This window comes from Brienomyrus brachyistius, chromosome 11 (assembly GCF_023856365.1).
Source record: "Brienomyrus brachyistius isolate T26 chromosome 11, BBRACH_0.4, whole genome shotgun sequence".
NCBI classification, from domain to species: Eukaryota; Metazoa; Chordata; class Actinopteri; order Osteoglossiformes; family Mormyridae; genus Brienomyrus; species Brienomyrus brachyistius.
Window position 1 is genome coordinate 13,902,633 of NC_064543.1, and position 27,187 is coordinate 13,929,819.

General features: G+C 43.0%; 3 protein-coding genes across 4 annotated transcripts in view; 1 reads left to right on the forward strand and 2 right to left on the reverse strand.

The window, feature by feature from the left end:
• Positions 1 to 182: 182 nt before the first annotated feature.
• pnpla2 (patatin-like phospholipase domain containing 2) lies at positions 183 to 10,486 on the reverse strand. Its single transcript, XM_049031382.1, has 9 exons — positions 9,817 to 10,486; positions 9,087 to 9,319; positions 7,422 to 7,487; positions 4,176 to 4,385; positions 4,014 to 4,074; positions 3,046 to 3,258; positions 2,665 to 2,797; positions 2,364 to 2,486; positions 183 to 1,973 (listed from the first exon to the last, which is right to left on the reverse strand). Exons 1-9 carry the CDS (start codon positions 10,001 to 10,003, stop codon positions 1,643 to 1,645), a joined length of 1,557 nt encoding a protein of 518 aa, XP_048887339.1. The 5' UTR covers positions 10,004 to 10,486; the 3' UTR covers positions 183 to 1,642.
• A 5,784-nt stretch (positions 10,487 to 16,270) lies between these two features.
• On the reverse strand, positions 16,271 to 18,923 carry rplp2l (ribosomal protein, large P2, like). The gene is made up of 5 exons (XM_049029951.1): positions 18,864 to 18,923; positions 18,263 to 18,386; positions 17,504 to 17,552; positions 16,966 to 17,064; positions 16,271 to 16,384 (listed from the first exon to the last, which is right to left on the reverse strand). Exons 2-5 carry the CDS (start codon positions 18,383 to 18,385, stop codon positions 16,308 to 16,310), a joined length of 348 nt encoding a protein of 115 aa, XP_048885908.1. The 5' UTR covers position 18,386; positions 18,864 to 18,923; the 3' UTR covers positions 16,271 to 16,307.
• A 6,762-nt stretch (positions 18,924 to 25,685) lies between these two features.
• The window catches only part of LOC125751302 (mitochondrial glutamate carrier 1-like), a 28,668-nt gene continuing 27,166 nt past the window's right edge, over positions 25,686 to 27,187 (forward strand). Inside the window, exon 1 of one of the 2 annotated variants that reach the window (XM_049029949.1) lies at positions 25,686 to 25,861. The gene's annotated coding sequence lies outside the window, so the exon portion shown is untranslated. The remainder of the gene's footprint in view (positions 25,862 to 27,187) is intronic. The other variant, XM_049029947.1, reaches the window with a different exon arrangement.

Sequence of the window (27,187 nt, forward strand, 5' to 3'; positions counted from 1 at the left end):
GCGCGGCCGCGCACATGAACGGCGCTCCACGTCCGACTCCCGCGCACAGGAGGGCAGTATAGTGAACGAGCGATGCTCCTCTGTGACCCACAAATCACATCCCACGCAAAATCACGAAGGACTCATTGGACAGATAACGCATGACCAAGACCAAAATAACCACACGTAATCAGAGATGAATATTAATATCATTAGAAACCCATCTTTTATTTACAGAAATATAACAGAAGTCGGTTTCTGAATAATGGCGTGAGAAACACAGAGCATAACACAATTAAGTTTTTAACTTAATATTCAGTTAAAATGAATGCAGTGCAAACTGAGGCTTTGCTCAGGGCATCATCAACAAGCTAAACGGCTTTTCCCCCCAAGTTCTCCTCAGCTGCGTTACTGTAAGCCTGGCTCTGTCACACTGTTCCAAAAGAGCACCTGAGGGATTTATCAGAAGGAGCCCAAACCCACAAGCACTAATCCGACTGGACAAGAGTCATTGTAATTAAAAACATTTTTTTCATACGTAAGAAACGAAACATCAGTCTTCTAGGAGCTCCATGTCCATACAAAAAAATGGCTTTTAAAAAAAAGTCAATGAAAATTAAAAAGGGCCACAAGAGGGCCTCCTTTCTCTTACACTGACTTTAAGCTTAAAAGCGAAAAGCAACTGTGCCGTTAATTCACATTGAAATTGGCAACCAAATCGACTTCATTTCTGATTTTGCGCAACAGAACAAGCAGCGGCTGGAGGTTTTTGCACCACCCATAAAAAAAAACAGTAAAATGCATTTGGTCTCACTGACAGATGCAAAGTTCATAAAACAGCCAAACTGTTGTAATTAAGTACTGAGACGTAGTACAGTAAGTCAGTACTGTACTTATCATTGTCAAGGAGTTCCGAGGATGACAGGGGAGACACACTGCTTGTGTTGCCTGTGTACACAGCCCCTCATGGCACGCTGATCATCCATTCTGTGATCCTCATGTACAGGATGGATGAACCTCATACTGTCACACTCATCATGCTGTAACACACACACACACACAAACACACACACAGTGTGCTTTGTACATAATACTAAGGCACTGCATTCGAAGACCATTAAATCCCAACATAGGGTTCATGTGGCCTGCGATCTCAGTGGATACAGATGCAGATTTCACCGCCACCACCCCTGCCAAGTCTCTGTGTCCAAATCCCCTCATTGCCTTCTGTGGGGCTGTGTTTCTGCTCCAAGTACAGGAACTTTGGCTGCTGTCAGGCACCTCTGAGTGGGGAATCCCCGCTGAATCTCAGGAACGTTCGGCATGGCTTCTCTGCACTCATTCTGTGGGCACATGACGGTGCCCGTCTGTGCCAACACCTACAGGTGGTTTACGTTCTTTTGGTTGTTTGTTGGAGAACAGAAGAATAAATATTAAGTCTATCTCCTCGGTCTGGGGTGGGGGGGGTGTGAATGGCTTAAAAAGCTCAAATGAGCAGTAGGGTCAAAGGTCACCATGAGGACTACATTTTAAAAGCCCCAGCATGGGTAAAAGTCATTCCTTCAGTGTAGGCCAAGGCCGTCTGCAAGGTAGGATTGTTCTGAAGACATGTTTAGTCACATGGGCGCAGACTGGTGTCTGATATCACAGGCCATGGTACGCCCTAGGGCTGGACGGTGCTTTCTTTGTGCTGCAGGGACGGGGATGGGGGTGGCGTGGGAGGGGTGGGGCCCATAGGACGCATCATCAGCCCTTCCTCTGGCAGATCTGGCAGAGACACCCTCTCCCTCCCCCCCCAGGCCTGGGAGTACATGGAGGCCTGAACATCCATGTTGACACAGAAGCGGCCCGGCAGCAGTTGACGTTGGTACTGGTCCAAACGCAGAAAAAGGTCCAGTACTGTGGAGCTGCCCCCACTCATCCAGCGTGGAAGCACACCGCTGGGAGAGGCAGGCAAGGACTGAGAACGGCGCAGCTCCATATGGTAGGAAAGCCTGAGGATAAAATAAAAGAACAGGGAGAGGGATTAACCTGGAGCAGAAGAACCTGACAGAGAGACAGAGAGGGGGAGGAGAGGAATTAACACAGGACAAGGGAGCCTGAGAAAGAGAGGGGAGAGAGAGAGAGAAAGAGAGGAGGAATTAACACAGGACAGGGGAGCCTGAGAAAGAGAGGGGAGAGAGAGACAGAGAGAGAGGAGGGATTAACAAAGGACAGGGGAAGCTGCCGCTGGAATCGCTGCTCGTTTCCAGCTTTGGGGTCTTATGGGAGAAGAAAAGTAACTTTGCGAATCATGGTGATCAGCCTGCTGGCCTGTTATAATGCAGTACAGCCAGACAGCCACAGGCTTGTGCGCGTCCCTCGACCGCGGCGCCTATTCTCACCGTGCAGACACCTGCTGGGACATGCTTTTCTTTGCCTGACGCAGGACACACTGCAGCAGCTTCACTGTCTGGTCCCTCATCCAGCCTACATCCTCCTGCACATCTGGCAACCATTCCAGCAGTCTGAGAGAGAGACAGAGAGAGAAAAGCTATAAGCTCACAGACGATCATATCACACGCACAAGGCTGTATTGCACATGAAAGCACTGTCCTTCCATCAGAATGGGCAGATTGTGGAGCAGGTGGCCGGTCAGTGGGAACCGGGTGGGCTGGGGGGGGACAGTGAGAAACTCATACCCACCTGACAGTCATAGACATGGCCGACTCCAGTGGCAGGGTGTAGGGAATCAACATGGCCGAAGCCATCCTGATGGGCAGCAGGTTGCTCAGAGACTGCAAGCGGCTCCTCCTCTCCTTGCAAGCCTCCACTAGAGCTATAGGGGGCAGCAAAGAGTCTTTGCTTACTTTCATTAATATTCGTGCTGATTCTTTACGAATGGAAACATGGTTTTACTGACTTTTATATGCTTTGATGACCATTAAATGAGTGTGGATGTAAATATTTAAGTTACTTTCAGTTAAAGGAGACATTTAGCTGAGGAGATAAGCAGCTGGTATATGGTGTCCTGTACTCCGATTTCTCCACCCCCCCATGCAGTGCCTACGGTTTTCCTCGACTCACCTTGGTGTAACCTTGGGGGAAGGTGCTCAAAGATGTGGTCCTCTTCACTGGCACTGTTGCTGAACACAGCTGGCTGCCTCTTATGTTGCTCACCCTGCTGGGCCTCCTCATCCTCATCACCCTCCTCATCCTCATATTCTTCCTCCTCCTCCTCCTCCACCCCATCGTCTATGTTGAGGAGGGCTCGATGGGGTCCGCGGAACTGCAGCAGGCCTGTGCTCCAGAAAGAGGAACCAGGACAGCTTCAGCCCAGATACGCACTGCACACAGTGCACAGGACACAGACATCAAGCTGGGCACATGCAGTGTGGTTATGATCTCATAAAACCTACAGCCTTTATTAACTCTCACAAGCGAGCTCAGCTCCTGGTGTTTGTGAGATGAGAAGATGGAGTATAGACTGAAATTAGACTCAATCCTCTGCACAGATCTAACCACATTAATAATAATATTAATACAAACTATCCTTATCAATAAATCTTATTTCTCAACTTATTTATTTTCTTTCTCCCACCAAAGATCACTCTTGGGAACTGCTGTTTCTACTCTGCAGACTCCGAACGACAACTATTGATAACTATTGAATAGGAAGGAAAAGAGTGATTAAGTTCAGGCATTCTGAAAAACAACCCCACTGGGGAGAAAAAAAAAATCCTCCTTTCAGAAGTATGTAATGTGGCATTTGTCCATTGGGTGGATCTGCTTGCTGAAAACCTGCAGGCGTCCACTGCAAATTCAATTACAGTGACTCATGGGCCTGGTGTGTCACACACAGTGGTAACCTTGCAATATTAAAAGTGTGCCACTAGGTGACAGCACTAGAAAAGAAAAAGCTATTGGAATTTTTTCCTTGCTTCTTAACTTCCAGGCATGCAAGGGCTGAGCAGGCTGTCTCATCTAAAGGAACATGTAATTTAACTCCAGCTCTAACACATGTAAGAAGGCCTTTAGGGGCTGAGAACTCTCACCGTTCTTCTTGATGAAGTGCAGGGCATCACGATACCCCTGTTTACACATGGCCTTCATCACCTACGAATGCAGAGCAGACACATGCACGAAGGGGTTACCAGCGACACACACAAACTCGCACATCCTCAGAACGTCCTGCAGGAGTCCCGCGTGTAACGTACCAGCGGGTCGGGCGGGAAGAGTGCGCGTGACACCCGGTATAGGTTGGTTAGCGTGAACTGGATGCTGGTGTTGGTGAAGCGTAGCTCGTGCAGGTTGGTGGAGCTGTCACGGGGACAGATGTCGCTCTCGCCGGAGAAGGGCGACACCGTGATGGTGTTCTTCAGCTCATACTGTGGCAGGTTGTCCGAGATGCCTCCATCTACATATCGCTGAGACACAGGGGGTTGGGGCGGGGGGGTGTTAGGGTTAATCTGATGCGCGGATACGTGATACTACAGCAAGCATTGGCAACACTAAAACTCAAGAGAACGGCAAAAGGACTCAGACATCACTAGTGGCATTGAGGTCTGGTATGGAGATGCCAAATCAGAAGACAGGAAGGCCATTTCGAATTGTCTGAGCATGAAACAAAAAAAAAAAAAAAAAAAACCACAGGTACACCTACAGGGCATGAGCACTGAGAGATGCAAAGCAGAACACAGATTGGCTTCTCGGCATGAATCTGAGAGGAGATACTGTTGAATCAAAATGCAAACCGGCACTACAGTCTCTACCCTTAGGGCTTCTATATCTTAAACACATCAAATTCGAGAATTCCGTCGTACGGACCACTGCACTTTACCTGTTATTGAAGCTGCTCTTTTTCTTTAATTACTTGATATCTATTACTGGATACTATCTATGTTACTGTTACAGCTATACTTATGGTTTACTGGCTGTTTATCTGCAGCTATACTGCTGTACTGTAATTTGTACTTTGTTCTCACTGCACACGCATCCTATTCCTGAAGTGCCCCTTTTGCCACATCTCTTCTCATTACTTATAGCACTGAGATGGCAGTGGACGCTTTCCAACCTTCTCTGTACAAATGACAAGTAACCCTCATTTTGACCATTTCTTAACTTGACTAGAAGTGCTTTGTCCTACTGCATACAGCCCCCTGCCTCCTGCCCCATCCAGGTCTTCCCCCCTCAGTGCAGCAGAACAAAAATGAGGCGAGGGAACGACAGAGTCTCTTATGGAGTCTTATGCCTGCTTCTGCTTTCCCAGCAGGCAACGGGGGCCTCTCATTTTCCCAAACTACTACTGTGATCATGTATAAAAAAGGTGATATGTCATGATTTCTAAATTTATTCGGAAGAATAAAGGATGTTGATATGAAATAGGTCTAATAAAGCACTGGCACACCAGTTAGTACCAGTGCGCATGAACAGCAGGATTAACTCTGAAAACAGCCTGGAAGAGCTGGGAATAATCTTTGGCCAGTCAGAGGGCGGCGAGGCATCGGAATGACCTTGGGCAGCAGGGCCAGCTGGTCGCCTGTGACGGCGGTGTCTGCACTAACACACACGTAAACACACAGGCACGACAACCGAGCACGTGCCTCCCATTCGGACACTGGTGTATTTTTATTGTGGACAGTATGTCTCTGTAACTCCCTGCAGTTACTCTAGGGCCAAGGCCCCTCCCCTCACAGTCTGCTTGGCAAAGTTCACTGTCATGGTTCCTACGTCACTGTCACCACCCCCTCGGAGGACGGGAACCCTGCCCAGATGCTTTCTTTGCCGATTTTTGCTCCAGAAGTTGCCACCAAGGTGCCATTTTATTTTGCTTCTTATACAGGTATCCATAGATTTACGTCTGGCTTTCGTCCCGAAAGTGAGGGCATGAATCTGGATATATCTAGATCATTACAAGGAAATATACTGTATAACATAAGGTACATCATCACACACGTTTAACTAAACATCTATGGTGGCACCACAATCAGGAAACAAACATGAAAATGCTCCTGTCATTACTTACAATACAAAAGTGATAAACTAAAGATCTCAAATATAGCGAGAGGCACGTCATTAGAGTCTGAAATGACACCATTTCATCACTGTGGCTCTGCGTTTTCGCTCTACATTTCCCAAACAGCTAAATCACATTGTCTCTATTATAGTCATATGATGCCTTCCTGAACACTCTGGGTATGGTTATAAGGTTTAAGGAAGTTCATATGGCACCAGATTCTGGTCAGTGTGTGCGTGCAGGCATGTGCGTGTTTGTGTGGGTCACTGTGTCCACGCGTACCCAAACCCTGGGAACACATCCTACAAAATGCACCCTCCCGGGAACGGGGAGATGGCAACAATGCAGAGAAACAGGGAACCAGATGAAAGGTCACACAGCTGGGCTCAGAAAGCCAAGAGAAAGAGAGAGGGAGAGGGAGCGTATACTAGGCTCGCCAAGTCCAAAAGTGATCAAACTGTACGGCAAGGAAGAAAAGTAAGGAGGTGGAAAATAAAGGGCGGGGAGAGGTAAACAGAGCAGGGGAGGTGGGAGGGAAAACGGGAGGGGCACAGAATGATAAGAATGATGAGGAAAGATGTTAAAAATTCAGAGAGCAGAATAATTGGCATGTGTTTGGATGGCCAGCTGCTGGTCACGGCACAGTGACATTCAGACGAACATCGATAATGCACATATTGATACTGAGAGCCTATCTGTACTTCAAAACATGGCCTGGAAAATCAGCACGACAAACTCCAGGGAGCGCTGCAATAACTACTGTCATGCAGTGAGCTCTAGCGCAGTGGTTCTCATCTGATTTAGCCCCAGGACCCACATTTCCCCTTGGTCACTAAATCACAACCCAAATTCTTAAAATTTTGGACTAGTCTCACGAAATTTGCTGACCGGGTTGGGTGGCATAAAAATTTCTCGATCCACTGAACTGGTCCCAGTTGAGAAACAGTTCTCTAGGCTGTACTGCGAAAACTACAGACATGTAACATTATAGTTCATCCTTCCAGTAACCAGTACTCATCAGTACATCAACCCGGAGGCTATTCACGCAAGCATAAAGAGGATACACAAACTCCCCAGAAGTACAACCAGAGGTGAAAATCAAACCCATAATGCTTGGGGCCTGAGGGTACAGTAGTAGTGACTGAGCCACCAGCAACAAACATTAGCTCTATAAACTGAGCGTGTTGCCATAGAATCATTAGGGTATGCAGGCACAGCTTACAATTAACCGTTTTCATGCTTTGTTTGCCCAAGACTTTTCGAATCCCCCAGCTCTGAGATTAATTTTCAACCAGAGATTCTGAACTGACCACCCCCCCACCCCCGTCAACTAGTCAAATCAAATAGTCTCTTAAAAAACACATTTCACTTGCAAAAAATTAAATACTGATAGTCACGACACCGTGCAGCAGTACAGCTGCCAAGTATATGCAGATGAGATACTTACCACTCCCTGTAGCGTAGGAGGGATGAGGCCACAGTACACAGGGATGTAGGCACTGCAGACACACGCCTAGGCAGAGAGGGCAGTGTGAATATCAAACGCTAGCCAGAGGCAAATGCCACATGACACAAGAGGACAAGCCATTAACTACTGAGATATTACTAGCAGCGATAGGGATGAACTTCAAGGTCACAGCACGCAATGCAAAGAACAATGTAATGGGTGATTAGGCAGGTACAGTAAGCACAATATAAGCACTAAGAGTTTTATTATAATTGTTGTTGTTTAGAGCTTTTGGTCATGGATATCAATATGGTACAGCCACCAAAATAAAATGATGCACCTCTGATCATAAACAGTGATAGTCAATGATATAACAGATACAATGTTCAATTTATCCAACTTTATCCAGTTGTGTAGGATGTGGCTGTTAGCAATATCAACGGTGAAGATGTCCCTGCATACACGGATTAAGGGGAAGTGTGTAGGTCAGAAAATTGTATAATGCTGGACAACGTGATCAAACACGTTATGAGCAGAGCACAGACCCCACTGAGAAACGCATGTGTGGGATTCGGTATTTGTTAATAAAAATGTACCGTTGACAGTGAGTGTCTGAGTGCTTCAGAGTGCCAAAGTGTATCCCAGTCAATACCAGTGACAGTGTAACACTACATGTGATTTTTGCTGTATCAGTGTCGGTGTTGATTTATGAGTGTCAGTAAGCAGGTTTAAGCCAGACCATCCATGTTAAAAGACAACTGTGTGTCTTAAGAACATTGTATCAGAGTCCCGTTACATCTGTACAAAGCCCAAAAAGCTCTGAACTTTCCCAGTGATTATGTCATAGTACAGAAATTATGCCAAGTCTATGCAGCACTTCTCTTGGTCTGACACAGTAACTTTCATAGCAACTTCAGTAACTTATGCAGACAACAACAATCATTCATTGTAGCCAAAAACTAGGAAATGTGTTTTAAAAACACATCATTATGTTATAATTTCAATAAACTGTCAACAAAGTTGACTTCCAGATGAGTATAAATTACTTGCAAATCACCTGATTCACAACCGGCTAATGTCTTCATCTTTACGAATGAGGCAGGTTGTATGAAATGCTGAATATCAGAATTATGCCTCAGTAACCGTCTGTGATGTTACACAAGTATTACGCTCTTGTAGGGATCTTAATGCAACTTGCAATTCATCTCCATTGTTCATGTTTGCACAGAGGCCAGCTGAGCCCTGCTTGTGCTGAGTGTGGACCCCCCATGTCAGGGCTTCTCAAAGTCTGTGTTCTGAATGCAGATCAAAGTTAATCCGGATTCAGCCGATAACCATATTGATTCAAAGGTGCATTAACATACAAAAAGGCTTAATGTGGTTTGATATACAAAAATACAATGTAGAACCACCAAACTTCGCACACACACACACAACTCATCATGTTGACAGATGTATATATGACAGAGATGTCATATATACATTATATATCGATGTCTATATTGAGTTATTGTTAATTCTTTAAATTTCATGAAATGCTGGTTTGTTATTCCGAACTGATCTGGATCTCTGACTTTGAACAACACCTGATGCAAACTTTTGATCAGAAAGTTTGAGAAGCGATGCCCTACGCACTTCTCAGGCAGGAAATGGTGATGTTCTCACCTGGACCAACTCCTCCTTGCTGTTGAACTGGGACACCAAAACATTCTCTCCATCTGACACGCGGGTCAAGGAGATGCCCAACCTTCCAGTGGCACGAGAGTGGCAATCTGGGGGCAGTGATCTGTACAGCAACTTCCGCATGATCTTCACCAGGTTGAAGGAGGGGTGCATGGGCCCCAAAAATCGCTTTCGGGCTTCTTTGGCGACATCAATGATGTTCGCCCCAGCTTCTCCTGAAGAGACAGCATTGTCCGGGATTAGTTATAAGCCCTCCATCAATAAAATGAATAAATCAGAGAGACACACAAGCAAAAATAAAAAAAAAACGGTTTTGGGCATCCAGCATTCTACAAGAAATTGACTATGCTCAAAAACAGACAGGTTTGCATTCTTCAAAATAACATTAAACAAAAGAAAGTAAAAGTAAAACGAACAGGCATGGCTGGCAAGACCATCGAAGGTAATTAGGTTAATTATTTTGGTTTTAAAGGACGATTCCAGTGAGGTGGAAACACTGCTCAGGACGCGCTGAGCACTTTGAAATGTATCCAGCTGTTCCGGGATGCCAGTTAGGGAGAGCAATGACAGAGGAACGGTCTGCATCAATGATCATAAGTCATGCTCATCATACCTCGATTATTATTAGCTTTAAAAATACGCAGATTATTCGTTCCAGGATTACACATCAACGCAAGGTAGGCTGGGTAGCACAAAGGGGCCTCATACATACCCAAACATGTCCCGGTGACCAGGGCGGACGCGGTGAGGGCCCCCGCCGACGCTCCGTAAATGTGCCGGGCATTCTCTACTAGAAAGGGTGCCTGCTCTTGCAGACAGCTCGCAACGCCGACATGATAGATGCCCAGGAAGCCGCAGCCGGCGAACGAAATATTCCAGGGAGAGTCGAGAGGAAACATGCTGAAAGCCGACGCTGGAGGCACCGACGGGCACCTGCGCGGCGTCACCTCAGTACGGGCAAAACCGGGGCTGGCGCAGAACTTCGTCAAATCACACCAGACACAAAGACACCCGTGAAAACGAAAAGCTATTAGCCTGGATTCCCGTGGGCCGGTTTTTAAAAACTCACTCTAATCTACTTCTCTAGATAAAGGAAACAGTCGCCATATATGTATACCGCAGTTTATACATCAAACTCATGTTGCTGGTCTTCCTGTACTCACTGTAGGATTCCTTCCGTTTATATACTTCACCAAGAGCGACACAGTTGCTAAATTCAGCAGACAAGTCCCCTTCACTTTCACGTTTTTTTTCCTTATGCTTCTTTCTTTCTTTTTACATTTGATCTGTCAATGTTGTCTGTCGGCGCCCGTATATATTTGCCGATCAGTCACCGCCTTGTTTATTTCACTTCTTCCAGCTGTTTTGTCACTGCCCTCTTCAGTGTCCCTCGCGCTGCCGGGGCGGGACATTGAAAGGCAGTAACCAATGAGATTCCGAGAATGCAGAACTCTCAGCCAATGAAACAACGCGACTAACGCCTAAACAATGCAGTCGCTGAGATCACCGCCCTATCCGCCCCAGGGCGAGATAGGAAAATACTTAGGTGATTGCTATTATTTGACATTTACTCCAGAATGTAATAACCGCAGAGGAACTGGGTATAATTCCAAGGGTTTTTGGTCTTATGAGAATTTAATAATGTCATAAATAAACACTGTGATTCTGCACTGAAAAATTCCTAAGTCATTGTTCCCACGTATTGTCCTGTATACTGTCAGATACAGGAGCCCTGAAATGTCTTGTATTTATGATAACATACAAGCAAATAGTAATTTCGGCAACTTGTAATAGAAATGTGTATTAATTAAACTAATGGAAGTTAAATTTTTCCCAAACTAGAACTACAGAAATTACAGCTAAATATTTATTGCATTTTGTTTAAGCCTATGTAATTAACGGGTAGCAGCCACCACTAACGGAAAACAGAAATCAATAAACGGTGTTGACATTTAATAAATTGATAGCAATGTGGGTAGTGATCGACAGACTTGTTATGGTTAGGGAAGCACACTTGTAAGCGAAAGATGGCAGGTTCGAATCTCCGAACAGCAAGGCGCCACTGAGGTACCCTGAGCAAGGTACCGCCCCCAAGGACTGCTCCCCGGGCGCTGAATTAGCTGCCCCCTGCTATGTTACATTGTCACGTATGGGTTAAATGCAAAGAACACATTTCGTTGTTGTGTGCTGTGGTGTGTCAGCGATGACGATTAATCGCTAAATTCGAATTCTAACACATGAAGTTGTACAGTGAAGCTCTACTACTAGGACAAGCAGCATGTGAATGTGAAAATAACCTCCCAAGAAAGAGGACGCTGGAAATAAACATATTTTAAAAAACTTGTTTAATTTATCAAGTCAGAGAGATACACATTCACAGAGGGACTGTCTTAAAAAGATTCAGATTTTCCTAGAAAGGTGGATTTTCCAAAACGCCAGCCACGGCCTGTACTCCTACTTGTTTCTGAGGAAAACATTGTGAAACTGTGGGGCCTATATTTGACATTTTGGTCGTACATTTCCCTGAGGTGGACTGTTGCAGATTTAAATCACAAACCTCAGCTGGATGTTGGAGAGTGTCCCATGACTGACTCCATTACTATTGCCCTGTTCATTCATAGTAATAGGGAACACGACCCCTGTCCAGTATTGGGAGTGGCAAAGAGTGACTGCACAGCATGTACTTGGCTAAATTCTGCTGTAAACAGCACAGAAATAATGAATATGCACCTGAGAAACAAAATATGTGCAGATCGTCCAAAGCTTGTTGTCAGTTTTTACTGAACCTTTGACTCAAGTACAGGCGGCCCAGGGCACTAGGCTTAGCTACACCCAAAATGTCATTTCGTATTAGAGTGATTATTACGGTTCCATTCACGCCACCGTTCAAATGATGCCATTCTGCATGAATTCACAGACAGAATAATTGTGTTGATTGCTGTGGTGCATGTGCATGCAACCTTCAGCTAGAACCTGGGCAAACAGCCCTTTCCAGGAGCTACAAGCCCTGGCAGTGTGCATATTCCTTGAATATGTCTGTAAGATTGTGAAATGATTCCCAATGCGGCAGCACAGATCATGCTAAACAATACATAAGGGTAAATCTGTCTAAAGTGCATGGGTGACCTTGCACCTCAGGGAGGTGGTGTGGTGGGGCATGGCAGTAATGGGGGGTGGGGTCCACGCATATAGCATTGCTAAGCATTTGATGTTAGGAGTTAGCTTGCTTTAATCTGAAGAGAGCATTCAGCATTCAGCCTCAAATGTGAGTTTATCATGATTTTTTCCCCCGTTTCCTTCAGAAATGTGTTGCTGATGAATATCTTTGCATTTGTAAATTGTAATATTTCAAACTGGAGTTTTCTGAACAGAAAATGTAAGAAAAATATGCTCGAGAGAGAGCACAAATCACATAATTCCTTTTCTTGTGGCCCTTTTGCCCTCAGTCTGGCAGATAATGCGACCAAAACGGGACACTTGCAGATAAAGATGAGTTTACATCACTGCTAACTGCTTGATGCAAAGAAAACCAAAGGGCGGTTTGCTCATAATCGATCATTTTTATCAAATGTAGCTGTAGCTCTCATTCAAGTGTAGCTTGCTCATTGAAAACAGAAGAATCAATACAGGATGTTTGTTTGCATGTTACATATTGATGTACAAGGACCATATTCATCCACCTATACCTGCTTGGTTAATCAGAGATAGCTTTGTGACCAAAATACATGGATATAAATAAAATAAAGCAAAAATCGAATTTGGCTTTGTGTTTCATTGAAGATCTACTAATGGTGAAGCTGTCAGAATTGTATTTGTGGTATTCAAAATGAAACTCCATTCAGAAGCAGTCCCGAGTTCATGGATAGATAACCATAATGACTCACTAAAGTTACAAGCAATACCTCCTTATCGGGATCTTCATAGCTCCAGTGATATAGGTACACACAGCAATCTTTTACATGGTCAGTGTTGTGGCTTTAGAAAAACACTCATGCATTTATAACTGGCGGGTAGTGACGATCAGAGGTTAAAATACACCAAGTTCTTAAAAATGACATCATTTTTGGCAACACTGTTAACTGCAGACACTGGCACAGACTAAATGCCGATAAATGGAAATGGAAAGGTACACCACACAGTCCCAGAGGTTTTGGAGAAAAACCAAGAAATAAATGCCATGGTAGTAGATTAACTTACTTTAGTAGTTACATTTAATAGCTTAGCAGGTGCATATATTCATGGTAGGGTAGTACAGTGGCAGTGGCAGCACAGCACTGTATGCAGTTATACCACCTGTGGTTCAGATCAGGTAATCCATCTGAATCTAAGCAGGTTTGGGCCTGGCCAGTACTTCGATGGGAGACCAATTAAGAAAGCTGGGTTGCTGCTGGAAGAGGTGTGGGGCTGGCCAACAGGTTAGCCCATCCTGTTCTCTGAATGGATACTAGTGCCCCAGTGGGGGACACTGTGCTGTGAAAATGATGTCCTTTGAATGAGACATAAAACTGAGATCCTGGCTCTCTGAGGCCACAAAAGATCCCTGGGCATCTTTTGAAAGATTAGGGGTGGTCACGTATGGCTTTCTTTGTGCCATCAAATGACGTGCAGTTTTAAATTGCCCATTGTGTATGATTGCCCTGCAATGGGGTAGAATCCCACCCTGGATTCCTCATGGCCTGTGCATTCTGGGATAGGTTCCAGTTTCACTGCAATCCTATACTGGATGAGCGGTTATGGAAGATGGATGGATTTTATGGTAAGGACTATCAAGTGCATAGGAAAGAGCTTGATATTGGGGGACGCACAGCTCCATAATTAAAATGCAAAGGTCTGCTTGAATGAAGCCAAATTAAATCCTGGAGGGTACACCCCCCCCCCCCCTCAAATCGTATGCCCCTGAGTATTGTAACTATAAGTGCTCTGCGACATGAATCACCAGCATTCACTTCATCAGGAGAAGATATTTGCTTCTTGACAAATAGGTAAACAAAGGAATTACCAAACTTCTTCAGTCCTAGGAGAGCGATATTGATGAAGTGTACAGGCTTCATGTTTGACATTTGCACTGTGTACTCAGAACGTTAGACTGGAGGGCAATAATAATTATCCATAAACATTTCTCTAAACCGGAATCAGGGAGTCTCAGAAAATTCCAGCACAGGGACTTGAAGTGTGATGTTGTCGGAATGTTGCCCTGATGATGTACCGGTCAAAACAGTCAACCTAGTCTCAAGCTCTTGCTTGCTCCAGTACAGGTGAAAGTTCCATTGGTTAGAGGCAAAAACAGGAACACCTTATCGGGACAGGAAGCCATGAAGACAGAATCAAATCGATTCTTCCTAAGGGTTTAAGGTCAGGATAGTGTTTATCTGGTCCATTCCCTCATGTGACCACTGTTATAAGTCATCTTCTTACCCGCCCACCCTACACACACAAACTGCTTAGCATCTAACAGCATGTGTTCAATGGTAGTAAACAATTTTCTGAAAACCTCATAACCTTTTCTGAATAAAGTTCAAATGTGTTTATATGGAGAGAGCTGTGATCAGGTTGTTTTTTCCTCAATCATTGCTTTCACAATCATTTCTATTTTGGCAGACTAATAATTCACGGACAGTACTTTTTAAGTCTTGGGAATTTCGGGGCTTTAGTGAGCAAATGTCTTCAGGCACATGATGGAGGAGACAAAACCAGTGAGCAGTGACAGCACTTACAGAACGTTCTCAATTAACATTGGCTCTGGACTGAGTAAAAATTTGTATTTTAAAACACAGGAAAAGATTTCTCCCATTCTATGAGAATGTGACTTGCATTTTAATCATTCGCTGGAAGCTTTTGTCCAGAGCTACTTCAAAGTGAGGCAGGAAGTATATAACTATATAAGTTTTTCCCATATAAAAGATGCAGCAGACTGCTGATAAGGAAAACAGAAAGCATGAGAACTGGGGCTTCTATCAAGGAGGATTCCTTGCTTTGCCAGATAACTTCCCAGTTTTAAGGTAACCCAGTTTAAATGGATTTTTATTTTTGTTCACCTACATTTAGCCCAGACTACCTTAAATCTGTCAAGTTATCTAAGCAAGAAATCCTGCTTTGTGACACAGGCCCTTGATGTCAAGACTTCTTCCAGCACCAACAAACTAGGAATTCACTAATTAAAACACTGACAATTGACTGATTGACAGTAAAACACAACATGTACATGAAACCATTCCAGAACATACTTCTGCCCTTTTCTCACATTTACTTTATGGTAATTTTCCAATGTTTCAAATGCAGTGTTGGATAGCTGATCTAGTCTAGCAACGCCAGAAGATGTGCTGATGATTAATGCAATCCTGCTCGGCCCGATTCTGGAATTTAATTGAAAATAAGTTGCTATTACTTTTGTTTTGTTTGCCCCGTGGTAGCTTATTAAAAGCTGGAGACATCACAACAGAAATTCCCAGGTGACGATTTAATATGAATTTCAGAAATACTGTTTTGCATGCATGGTAAACAAAACTGTTACACTAACATTGCCCGTTTGAATTGGATGTGTCATACATCTCACTCAGTTTCAACCTAGCTAAAACTGCACACTTCGTTTACTCCTGTCATTTTAAATTACGATCACCATGAATCTTTAGTGCTATAAAGAGTCCAATGTTTCCTGGGAATTGCAAAGGTCACAGTGCACAGCGCAGGAAAACGACCAAGGAAGACCACTTTTATAACTAGAACAAGTGATTTACTTATGTATATATATCTACGGCAATGCTTAATATACAACTAAAAAGGGCAAGTGATTTCCCTTTACCGGCAATGGCTAATGTCAATTAAAAACTGAAAATGATTAAGCGATACAAAGTAGAACATACATTATGAGTTCATAACGGTTCACCTGTAAATGTATGCAGTGACAGATCGACAGGTAAGTACTTGTGCTTTATACCTGGCATCTATGAACGAGGTACTATGTACTTAAGGGACAATGTTGACAAGAGTGCGCCCCACAATGAGAGCCAAATGAAAACACCCAGATTTCCACGAAGAACAGCTCTGCTATGACTTGGTGTACATACTGAGAAAGCCCCCTGCTGAGCACGATCAGCCAACAGAAGAGGAAAGTGAAAAGCAGGAGCCACCCCACCTGCACTAAAGTGAGAGATCACGCCTGGGCCACATGTGTAAGAACAGTTTATTTGGACCTGAGACAATGTCTTAGTCAAACAGGCCGAATCCCATGTCACCATCTGATTCCTCAGACTCTTCCTTTTCTTCCTTCTTCTTCTCCTCCGCTGTAGTGAGACAGAGAGAGAGAGGATCATTAACGCCTGCCTGTTATCCTTATGTTTACCACTGCTCAGAGGATAGCAGAACCAGCTTAACGTCTAGAAACTGTTCTCCTGGTGTGTGATATGCTAGATTTCTGGCAACACCTGATGCCACCTGGTGGCCATACCCCAGAACAGCAATCAAGGTTCTAACCATACAGCTTTTGTCCAAAGCTGTACAAAAATTTCACAAATCGTTCAGTGATTTCAAAAGATAAACTTAATGTTTTTTTAGGAACAAGCACTAGTATACTTGTCTTTAGATGCAATGACATCCAAAATGGCTCTCTGTACAGCAAATTACACGCAGGGAAAGGGCTGCATATACGTTTGTAAAAGTGAGCCTTATAAATACTTATTACACAAATAAAACATTCCACAATATTTCCATCAAATAGCGACATTTGCAATCTATACCAGATTAAATGGAAAAATTTCAAATTTGGTTCACACGATTCATATTACAGGTGCTGTGCACGTCCCCTGCGCAGTACGACAGGAGGGCAGCAAAGCAGCAGCGCAATACAGCAACACTGCATTCTCACCGGCAGCTGGGGCAGCGGCAGCTCCTCCGGCCCCAGGAGCAGCAGAGCTCGCCACGGCGACGGCGCCTCCGGCAGGCATGCTGGCCAACTTCCCGTAGCCTGGAACAGGAAGTAAAGATATAAATATACCATAAGCGTTTAACCACAGGGAGACTGTCTGTTTTTTGCTGCATTACATCCAGGGAGTTAGATCCACAATGCTGGTACTAATGTACTGGGTGCATCCAGTGCTTAATTTGAGCCAGATCTTGCCGTAAAACGTCCCAGGATCTGTTTTTGACTGCACATATATAACAGCTCTCTGGCTATTAAATTAAGCACTTCTTGCCTCTACTGAAGCAAGCGTAAAGGAGTTTTATTTTCTTTTAAACAAATCAGGTCTAAATTTTTTAAACACTGGTTCAGTTCTTTAACGATTGTTAAGTCAACCACTGCCAGAGAATTAACAGAAGCTAAACATGGCTTTTTTTCTGAATCACACTGATATTTAGCGCACAGCTGGGTTTATAATGCACACCAAAAATCAAGAGAGCCTCACCTTGGTTAATGATGTCGTTTACCTTCTTGCCGTTAAGTTCAGAGATGACCTGGGAGGAGTCACAGAGATGGTTAATTTCCCAAAAGCACAGCATCATCCTCAAGAGAGAAGAATATGACATTCTCCTATTCCTCGGTCAACCAGGCTGCAATCAGCTGAATTATACGCTTCAATGATTACTAACATTATCATTACAAAAAAATCATTAGGGTCCTTCAACAGAAACTGAGCACTGCTTAAAACTGCCTAGAGTTCATCATACTGGTAGCAAATGCCCATTAAAATGTCAACAAATGGAGTAACACATTAACATGTGTTGTTTTATGTCGCAACATGGCAAATGTTGTATGATCATGTCTTGTTTATATAATGGCTGTGTCTTAGTGTTTATATTCTATTTGTGACAATTTTCATTTGTACCAAGAAAACTAAAGAGTGATGGGACTCCACACATCATATCTGAAGCCGACAATACTTTGAATTTTAACATTTCCTTGATGAACACCACAGTGTAGATTTTTAAGTCTTGGACATAAGCAGACTGAAAAAAATATTCATATAACCAAACATTCATGTTTTAATACAGAAGATTTAAAAATGAGTGTGAATTAAAGTTGCTGATATTGTACAACAGTGGGGATAAGTCATGTCAAGCAGCAGTGGGCCAAATGTCTTCCTGACTCAATTCAAGTATTTTATGTGTGCTTTTGAGATGCGGTCAAGGTATGTCTGCCCTAATGTGAAAAATGCAATTTATACCTTGTCCAGCCGCGTGTCGTCAGCCTCAATGCCCACGCTGTCCAGGATCTTCTTGATGTCTTTGGCTTGGGGGTTATCATTGCCACCCAGAGCAGCCAGAAGGTACGCAGCAACGTAACGCATGCTGCGGAGACCAGATGGAGCGTGACATGTGAACACAAGTTTTAAAAACTGTACAGCAGCATAACATTTATTACACTTGGGAACCAGAAAATAACAGCCTACTGGCCCTTCATTATTGATGAACCAATTAATATTCAACACACACATTACTGCTCAAGTTCGATAGATCGAACATAAACGTTTTCTTATACCATCTTGCACGCAATTTTATAGATAACATTTGGTAAATATTAATATGATTCGCTAGAAATGTAATCGTCGTTAGAGCAGAGATTCAAACGTATCTGTATGGATCGATCTTTATTTAAAATCCACGTGTTCGATCAGTGAAGATAGACGTTATCGGCAATTCAAATATATATTTTTAAACCTCAATTTTCCGGACAAAACTAGGCTAGGGGGTCCTACATATTTTCACAAAAGAGCTGCGAAAAACAAACACAAAAAACGGAGATATGAATTTAAACTAGACACTCACTTCGGAGAGAGAAGGTTCTAGCGTGCACGCCTCAAAATTCAGAGAAGCGGAAAGGAAGGTAATGGCGGACGGAAGCGGAAATGTACGTTTGGTGGGCTGGCCAGAAGATCAAAAGCGATTTCCTATTGGCTCATGAAGAGGCGGAAGCTTTCTGGGTACAGTGGGGAAAATGACGTATGAGAAGGATTAGTGGTCGGCATGTCATTTCTCTGATATTGTTACGTGTATTCATTTTTCCAACAGTGTCTTGTTTGTGTATTATGTGCACTGGTGTTAGTTTTGATGTTAGTTTCATAGTGTTAGACAGCTATAGTGTAGTGAAATACCCTAAACAGCCCTTTTTATTTTTGGTCGTTCCCCTTAGAGATTATATTTTATTGTTTTCCTATTTCTTAATGTTTTTAAATTTTACATCTTCTTAATATATAGTATTTAATATGAAGCATTAAAACCAGTCCTTTTGGTAGCATTAAAAATAATTAAATGAACATGTGTTCACCTTGGGGGCGGCATGGTGGTGCAGTGGTTAGCACTGTCGCCTCACACCTCTGGGACCCGGGTTCGAGTCTCCGCCTGGGTCACATGTGTGCGGAGTTTGCATGTTCTCCCCGTGTCGTCGTGGGGTTTCCTCCGGGTACTCCGGTTTCCCCCCACAGTCCAAAAACATGCTGAGGCTAATTGGAGTTGCTAAATTGCCCATAGGTGTGCATGTGTGAGTGAATGGTGTGTGAGTGTGCCCTGCGATGGGCTGGCCCCCCATCCTGGGTTGTTCCCTGCCTCGTGCCCATTGATTCCGGGATAGGCTCCGGACCCCCCGCGACCCAATAGGATAAGCGGTTTGGTAAATGGATGGATGGATGGATGTGTTCACCTTAAATATTTATCTTAGTAAAAAAACTTAAATGTAAATCAGACGATTTTTTTAAAGGTAATCTTGAAATAGTCTAGATGTTTAATGGGTCTGTATATATTCCCTCAAGTTCTGACAACAATAAATTCATAAAATTATATTTGCAACCATTTTAGATATGAATCAATGGCAAAGGCAAATGACATGTTGTATTTATTTATTTATTTATTTATTTATATTCTATACATTTATAACAGCCTGTGCATGACATCTGAAGATGGCCCATTTTAGGAGTAACAACCACATAACTCCCTAGCACTCTTTACCAAAGATACACACTGAATAACCTAAAGCTCAGAAAATTACCTGTATTCCCGTTTAACTATTTTCAAAGATTGTAAACTCTGAAGACTGTTTGCAGGTGGAGCTGTTTACTGGCCCTTTGTGCTGCAGTAACGCCTTGCCCCTCAAGGTGTCCTGCAGTGTCACAAAATGCAGCGCAGCGTGCAGCTGCAGTAGGTCTTTTTCTGTTGACTTTGAAATACTGATCTTGTTATTTTGAGTTAAATGCTTATTTTGGCAAAATCTTTCCAGAATCTGCTAACCATGGATAAATAAAGCTAAGAAATGTAACATTTTCATAAAAGGCCTGACAAACTCACCATGGGGAAGAAAGTTACTAATGTTATTAGCAATGCTCTGTTGTGCTGATCAGCATCAATGACTATGTACACACATATACACACTATATACACACATATACACACTATATACACACTATACACACTATATACACACTATACACACATATACACATTATACACACATATACACACTATATACACACTATATGCACACATATACACACCATATACACACATATACACATTATATACAGACATATACACACTATATACACACATATACACATTATATGCACACATACACACTATATATACACATATACACACTATGTACACACATATACACACTATATACACACATTCACTGTTTATGCTGGGGTATTATGCTGTTGTTTTTTCTTCATGTAATTAAACTCTGGGTACTAAGACTTACAGATATCTTCTAATTTTGTAGACTGGTCTCTGTTTGTTTAAATATATAAAGTATTTACTCCTATTCAGCTTCTTTACTTTTCCTAGTGGTGGAAAACATAAATTGTATAAAAGACATTAGTGTAAATTTGATATATAAATATGCTGCACCAAATGCAAATTTTAAGACTGTCCAATTCGCCAGAGTGACAGCACCTTGCAGATGAACAGAAGCACTCCAGGTGTGAAGACAGGGAGGCGAGGTGATGCAGGAACATTTCTATGTTAGTTTGGCTGTTTGTGTCTCCTGTCCTCTATCTCCTGTCCTCTCGACCAACCACACACAGGTACATATAGCATATACAGCCATGGAAACAATTAAGAGACCACTCTATATTTTTAAATAAATCTGCATATTTAAATCACGGTTTAATCCTGGTTGTGCTGGCAGAAGGCGACGCTGAGCAGCAAGATGCTTTCAGGTTCAATATTTCTAAGACAGCAGTACAAAAGAACAAGGTGAAGCAGGAGACACTGGGAACGACCATAAACCAGGCATGTAAAAGGCGGAAGCGACATTCTAATGCCAGAGATGACCGTTAACTTATTCGACAGTTTCTCATGAATCAAAGGATGAAATCAAGTGACCTTCAAAAGGAATGGGAAACATTCAGTACAGGTTTGAAGTGCACTGCTAGGACAGTATCAGGGTCCTAGAAGCAGGACTGAAGACCCATAAAGCAAGGAAGAAGCCCTTCATTAATGAGAAACAGAGAAGTACCAGGCTGCAGTTTGCAGAAAAAAAAAATATAACCCATCCATCCATTTTCCAAACCGCTTATCCTACTGGGTCACAGGGGGTCCGGAGCCTATCCCGGAAGCAATGGGCATCAGGCAGGGAACAACCCAGGATGGGGGGCCAGCCCATCGCAGGGCACACTCACACACCAATCACTCACACATGCACACCTATGGGCAATTTAGCAACTCTAATTAGCCTCAGCATGTTTTTGGACTGTGGGGAGAAACTGGAGTACCCGGGGGAAACCACACGACGACATGGGGAGAACATGCAAACTCCACACATATGGAACTCAGGCGGAGACTTGAACCCGGGTCCCAGAGGTGTGAGGCAATAGTGCTAACCACTGCACCACCATGCTGCCCCAATATATATTATTCACGCCCATAAACTGAGAAATGAGTGAAACAATAAATTGTGCTGCGATCTCTTAATTTTTTCTGTGGCTGTATAAGCGCATATCTGCACACTGGTGTTAGCCATCAACCTACAGCACGAGCCTTTTTGTCTGTGTGTCTATGTGCAAATTGCAATCGCGATGCATTTTGAAATAGGGTGATTGTTACATGGGCAAGTGGTGCAGTGGGTAGGACTGCGTTGAGTAGTCATACTTTTTTTTCATGCCGTCTTAGTGTATATATTCTACGTTGATGCCTGTGGTGTTTGGCCAGCTGCATCGCAATCAACTTGAGCAAGTATTTCTCAACCGGTGAGATGTGAATAATGATTCCACACACTGTGATTAATAATTTAAAGCAATGAAATGTTAATGCACTTCTAATTATGAATTGGCAAATCTAGAAATGTGACTTTCTGTGGGACTAGAAAGAAGCTGTAGCTTATATTCATTAAGCATGTAGCATGTATCTGTCTTGCTGATGTAGTGTCCTTCCAAGACAAATCCGTATTGTCCTATGCAATGTCTCTCTAAAGCAAATGTCTACTGTTCTACAAAAAACTACTCTTTATAGCTCTAAGGTTTATGTACCGTCATATTATTTTCATTTTAATCCAAGTTTTAATTTTCCCATGTAAAAGCAACTACTTTTTCCAGAATGGCAATAGTTTACTTTAAATTTAGCTGTTAGAATCTGATAAAAAAAACACCAGATGAGCACTGACAGATGGTGTAACACAAAGAAAACGCAGGACTCAGCCTGGACTCACCCTGAAACATTCATCATGACCAGAAATAGTCCGGATCATTCTGTAGACATCGGTACGGCGTGTATAAACATTCTGTTTTACTTTAGCTGTTCCTGTCTGTAGGTTTGTATGTGCCGGTGACCCACCAGTATCCATATTTGACCACTTCACAGTTAGTTTAGGGCCGACTTGTGGGCCATATCTAGACAGTGGAGCTATTTTTGGTGGCCCGGGCCCATCTTTGCTGGTCAATCTTTAAAATGGAATTAAAAAATGAATGAAGTTTTGTGTTTAAGTCTCACGAATAATCACAAAAACAATTGCTTCCAAACCTGCTTGCAAAAATGAGTCTCCCCCAAAAATGATTCTATTGCACTTTCATGGCACATAGAATGACCATTATTGCCATAGTGACGCTCAGAGTTGGCCAGCCACAGAAAATAATTGCCCAGGTCAAATCCAGGGGTTAGCAACCTTAGACTTACCTGAACACTCATAAATAGGCTGCGTGAAAAATACCGTAAATCAAATTGTATGTGTCCTCTTCAATATAATACTGTCTCACAATTTCAAATCCAACCTCATCCCACAATGTCCAGTCTGATCCTGGTGCTTGGTATAAAGACCATCCTCAAGTCACAATAACCAATCAACTGCAGAGTCGATGCCCAATATCTACATTTTATTGTCCTATAAGGGTTGCAGACAAGATATTTACAAGCATTTTCATATCCCACCATGACCTGGTAGAAGACAAGCAGCATGGAAGGTAGACGATTGTTTCCATTCCCACAACTGATCAGCAACTGAATAGACTATTTGAATATCTGAACTGCAGGGTGAGAGTTTTCGATCTGTGTGAAGGCCAGTAATTTTATCACTTACTCAATTATTGCATCTTTCGCTGGCAACATCTTTTCTCTGAATACAGCTTTAATGCATTAAGTGTGATGACAAAGAGTCTGCATGATTTTTCCTGGTTTTGAACATAATAAATGGTTAAGTTGAATTGCTACAGGCTTAGGTGAGAAAAGCAAAGTTCTGATCATAGGTTGTTTTAATGGTAACTTATTCTACAGAGCAGTGTTCCCCAAACAGGCCACACTTTTTCTCTCCCCCTGTGCACTATGTGAGGGTTCCTGAGGACCAGGTTCGGAGACAGAGCTACAGAGGAAACAGAATGAATTGGGCCACAAGATTGTAGGTTGGCCTGATTACAAATGAACACACTGTATTGTATTTATAACATATAAATTGTTTCATAACGGTAGTTAAGACCTGATGAAGAGTTGGCCTTTCATTTTTAATATACAAAGGAGTGTTGATTTTATCCATCATGAGGAATTTAGCAGGAAGATGTGACAGCAGCATAATTCTCAGTTGAAAAATTCAGCTGCTTCTCATTCCTGGGGGTGTGAAGTAATGACTAGAGGGTGTGGATGTAAGACAGAGGCCCCTTTCCCCCTCCTAACTGCCCAGGGCTGTTATATTACCGCAGTGGGGTTGAAGATGATGGGTTACAGAAAGGAGAGTTTCACTGAATTACTAATAGAAGTAAAACTTTGGCTATTGATTTAATTTGCTTGTTGGTTTCAGGTTAACTTTTCTTATCCATTGGTTTGACCTTGAAATAGGCAATGTATATGTTGCTTTGTAATGTTTGTAAGATAAACATCTGTGTTAATATCCAGATGACAGAAGTGGTTCATCCAATAGAAAGACCACAAAATCGAGAGAATGAACAGAAGCCTGGAAAACAATGGATGGGGGAATGGAGAAAAAGGAGGAGATTATCCAACCTGATGGGAAGAGGGATGTACGGGGAGGGGGGGGGGGTGGACTTCTGACTTATGGGGTGGTTTGTAGTCATGCTGGTGAGTCATCATTGAGGCATCTGGGACACTGCAGGGGATTAAAATTTAAGCGTAACGTGTGTGCACAGATATGTATAAATGTTCACAAGTAAAGTGCACTCACACAGGCACCTCGAGCAAAATGCACACTCATGCCTGTACGCACACACGTAACATCACACACGTGCTGATCAAACAGCACAGGAACACGCACACATACACATAAATACATACAGAGCTAACAGCAATGTACGCACATCCAGAAACACACATTTTCACACACACATACACAAATATTTGGATGTATAACATGTGTGCAATTTATTAAAATCTTAATCTGGAAAAATCAATGAAATTGTAGTTATTTGGATTAATCGTGCCACACCCCTATCTGACTCCATTCATGTTATAGTGTACAAATGTCACACACCTTACCTGTAAATACACAATTTGGTGACTTATCCCTGCCTTCTGATGAACTGATCTGTAGCAGGTGAGATACCACGCATGTAGCTGTCTATCTAATTGTTTGTTAGGTTCTATATAATCTGCGTATGGAGCAAGCAAACATAAAGGGCACATCATCACCCCCCAGGACTGCTGACAGTGTTCACTGAAACGTTATTTCAGACGCACTATAGCACACTCAACAAATTTCACAGTCCATTTTACTACCGTTGTACTTTATACTGCGTTGTGAAATAGGTCAACAAATGAGAGTACATCCAAGAAAGAAAAGCAGCCGTCCGCATAAAATATGAATGTGAGCTACATTTTCTAAGTAAATATTCGGGAAGTTAGGAACTTCGTTTATGGTGCCATTTTTATCTTTGTTAATTTCAAGGTCATATAATATACAGCAGCCGGCAAAACGACGCTGCTTTATTCCCCCCCTTCCACACACATGCGCGCACAATACTCACAGACACATCCACACACGCGCTGTCCCCGGTGCCGCGGACATTGTACCTGCAATGACACGCTCCAGCCACCAGATGACCTCGTTTTCCCGTCTACTCCTGCATTGCGAGCCATTACATTCTTCATCCATCTCCATATTCCTATCCTTCCTGTGCCCCGTTCTCTCTCTCTCTCTCTCTCTCTCTCTCTCTCTCTCTCTCTCTCTCTCTCTCTCTCTCTCTCTCTCCCCACTACAATCTCTCTTTCTCTCTCTCTTTTACACACTGGGACACAACTGCTAGTAACACCGGCAGAACTAAGGGGAGCGAAAGACAACTAGCGATCTCGATAAAAGCCAAGGGTGTCCAACTCTGGAAAGCGGACAAGGCACGGTATGGGAATATTATAAGTGTATTATTGTTATTCCTTTGTCATTTTCTGACAATAAACATGCAGAAGCAGAACTTGAAATAATATTTTTTTATATAAAAGCATCACGATATGCATGTGGACATATCATTTTATATCAGCAATATTGAGAATTAAAAAATCTTCAAAATATGTTTTTCACTGATGATACGAATGCGAAAACGGAGCGCTGATCGCGGAGGAACAGCGATTCGCTTCCCGTTATGTGTCGAAATATGATTGCACATAGGAATAAAGGGACAACTGTCATTGCACCTTTTTGAACGTTTATATTACCATCTACCAGCCATATTTTAAATGTCATGTATTAATACGTGTAACTATGTAGCTGGACTGTAGCAGCGTATGTTTTATTTTAATGATTGATGGTGGATTTCAAAACGTATACTAATGCATTACAGGATGAACGAGGTTTGGTAAATCACGTTACATCACTATTGTCAGCATAACAAGAATGTTACAGTCACGGCATCTTATTTTTTATTTGGCATAGTATATATTCTAAATGGTTTAAAGGAGATGCTAGCCGACGAGCTAGTAGCTAGTTGTTTTTTTTTTTTTGATCCTCGGATTAACGAGTCGTAGGAGCCAGCGTGTGTCTGCTGTGGATCACGCACCGTCCGGGGGCGTCCGTGTTTCGGGGGCCGATGTGCGTTTGTGTCAGTGCAAGCCTACCCCTGCGTGCATCGGTGATAATGACAGTGAATTAATAATGCTTTGGAAGAGCCGGTGGTGAGCGCGTCCCTGGCTGCGCGTGCGCGGACTCGTCGGTTAAAACGCGAGAGAGGGGCCGAGGGGTAAATCTGCACCTTTGACAGTTCGCATCTGGTAATGCATGCGCTATGCATTAAAATCTGTTCATCCCACGACTTCTCAACCGGACAGCGTTGAGGGGCGGGAGAGTTTATCCGACGCAGGGAAGTACATTTATTCAGGATGCCAACCCATCACAATGCATTTACGCACTGAAGTGCCATGTCTTTGGACTGCAGGAGGAAACCTGCAGGACAAGGGGGTTGCGGGTGGGGGGGCAATATTTATACTCCACACGAACAATATTCAACCCCCCAAGCAGGTAGTGTGAGGCAACAGTGCTACCAGCCTGCTACCACTGCATCACGCTGTGGAACACGTATATTCAATGTTGTACATTACAGTCCTAAAAATTCTTGATTGTAAATGGTGTTGTATTTCCATTTGAGGTGATAATATGCCTAGGCACTTTAGTCTTTTTGTTGGTTAATAAATACCAATTATGACACCGATGTGTTCATGTTCTCTGCTACTTG

Coding starts and splice junctions, on each gene's coding strand:
- rplp2l (XM_049029951.1), bottom strand. CDS start 18,385: ATGCGTTACGTTGCTGCGTACCTTCTGGCTGCTCTGGGTGGCAATGAT. Junction 17,065..17,503: donor AAACGACATCATTAACCAAG/GTGAGGCTCTCT, acceptor TTCCTGTTCCAG/GCTACGGGAAGTTGGCCAGC. Junction 16,385..16,965: donor TGCCGCTGCCCCAGCTGCCG/GTGAGAATGCAG, acceptor GTCTCACTACAG/CGGAGGAGAAGAAGAAGGAA.
- pnpla2 (XM_049031382.1), bottom strand. CDS start 10,003: ATGTTTCCTCTCGACTCTCCCTGGAATATTTCGTTCGCCGGCTGCGGC. Junction 2,798..3,045: donor TCCCCCAAGGTTACACCAAG/GTGAGTCGAGGA, acceptor TGCCCCCTATAG/CTCTAGTGGAGGCTTGCAAG. Junction 1,974..2,363: donor TCCCAGCAGGTGTCTGCACG/GTGAGAATAGGC, acceptor TTTTATCCTCAG/GCTTTCCTACCATATGGAGC.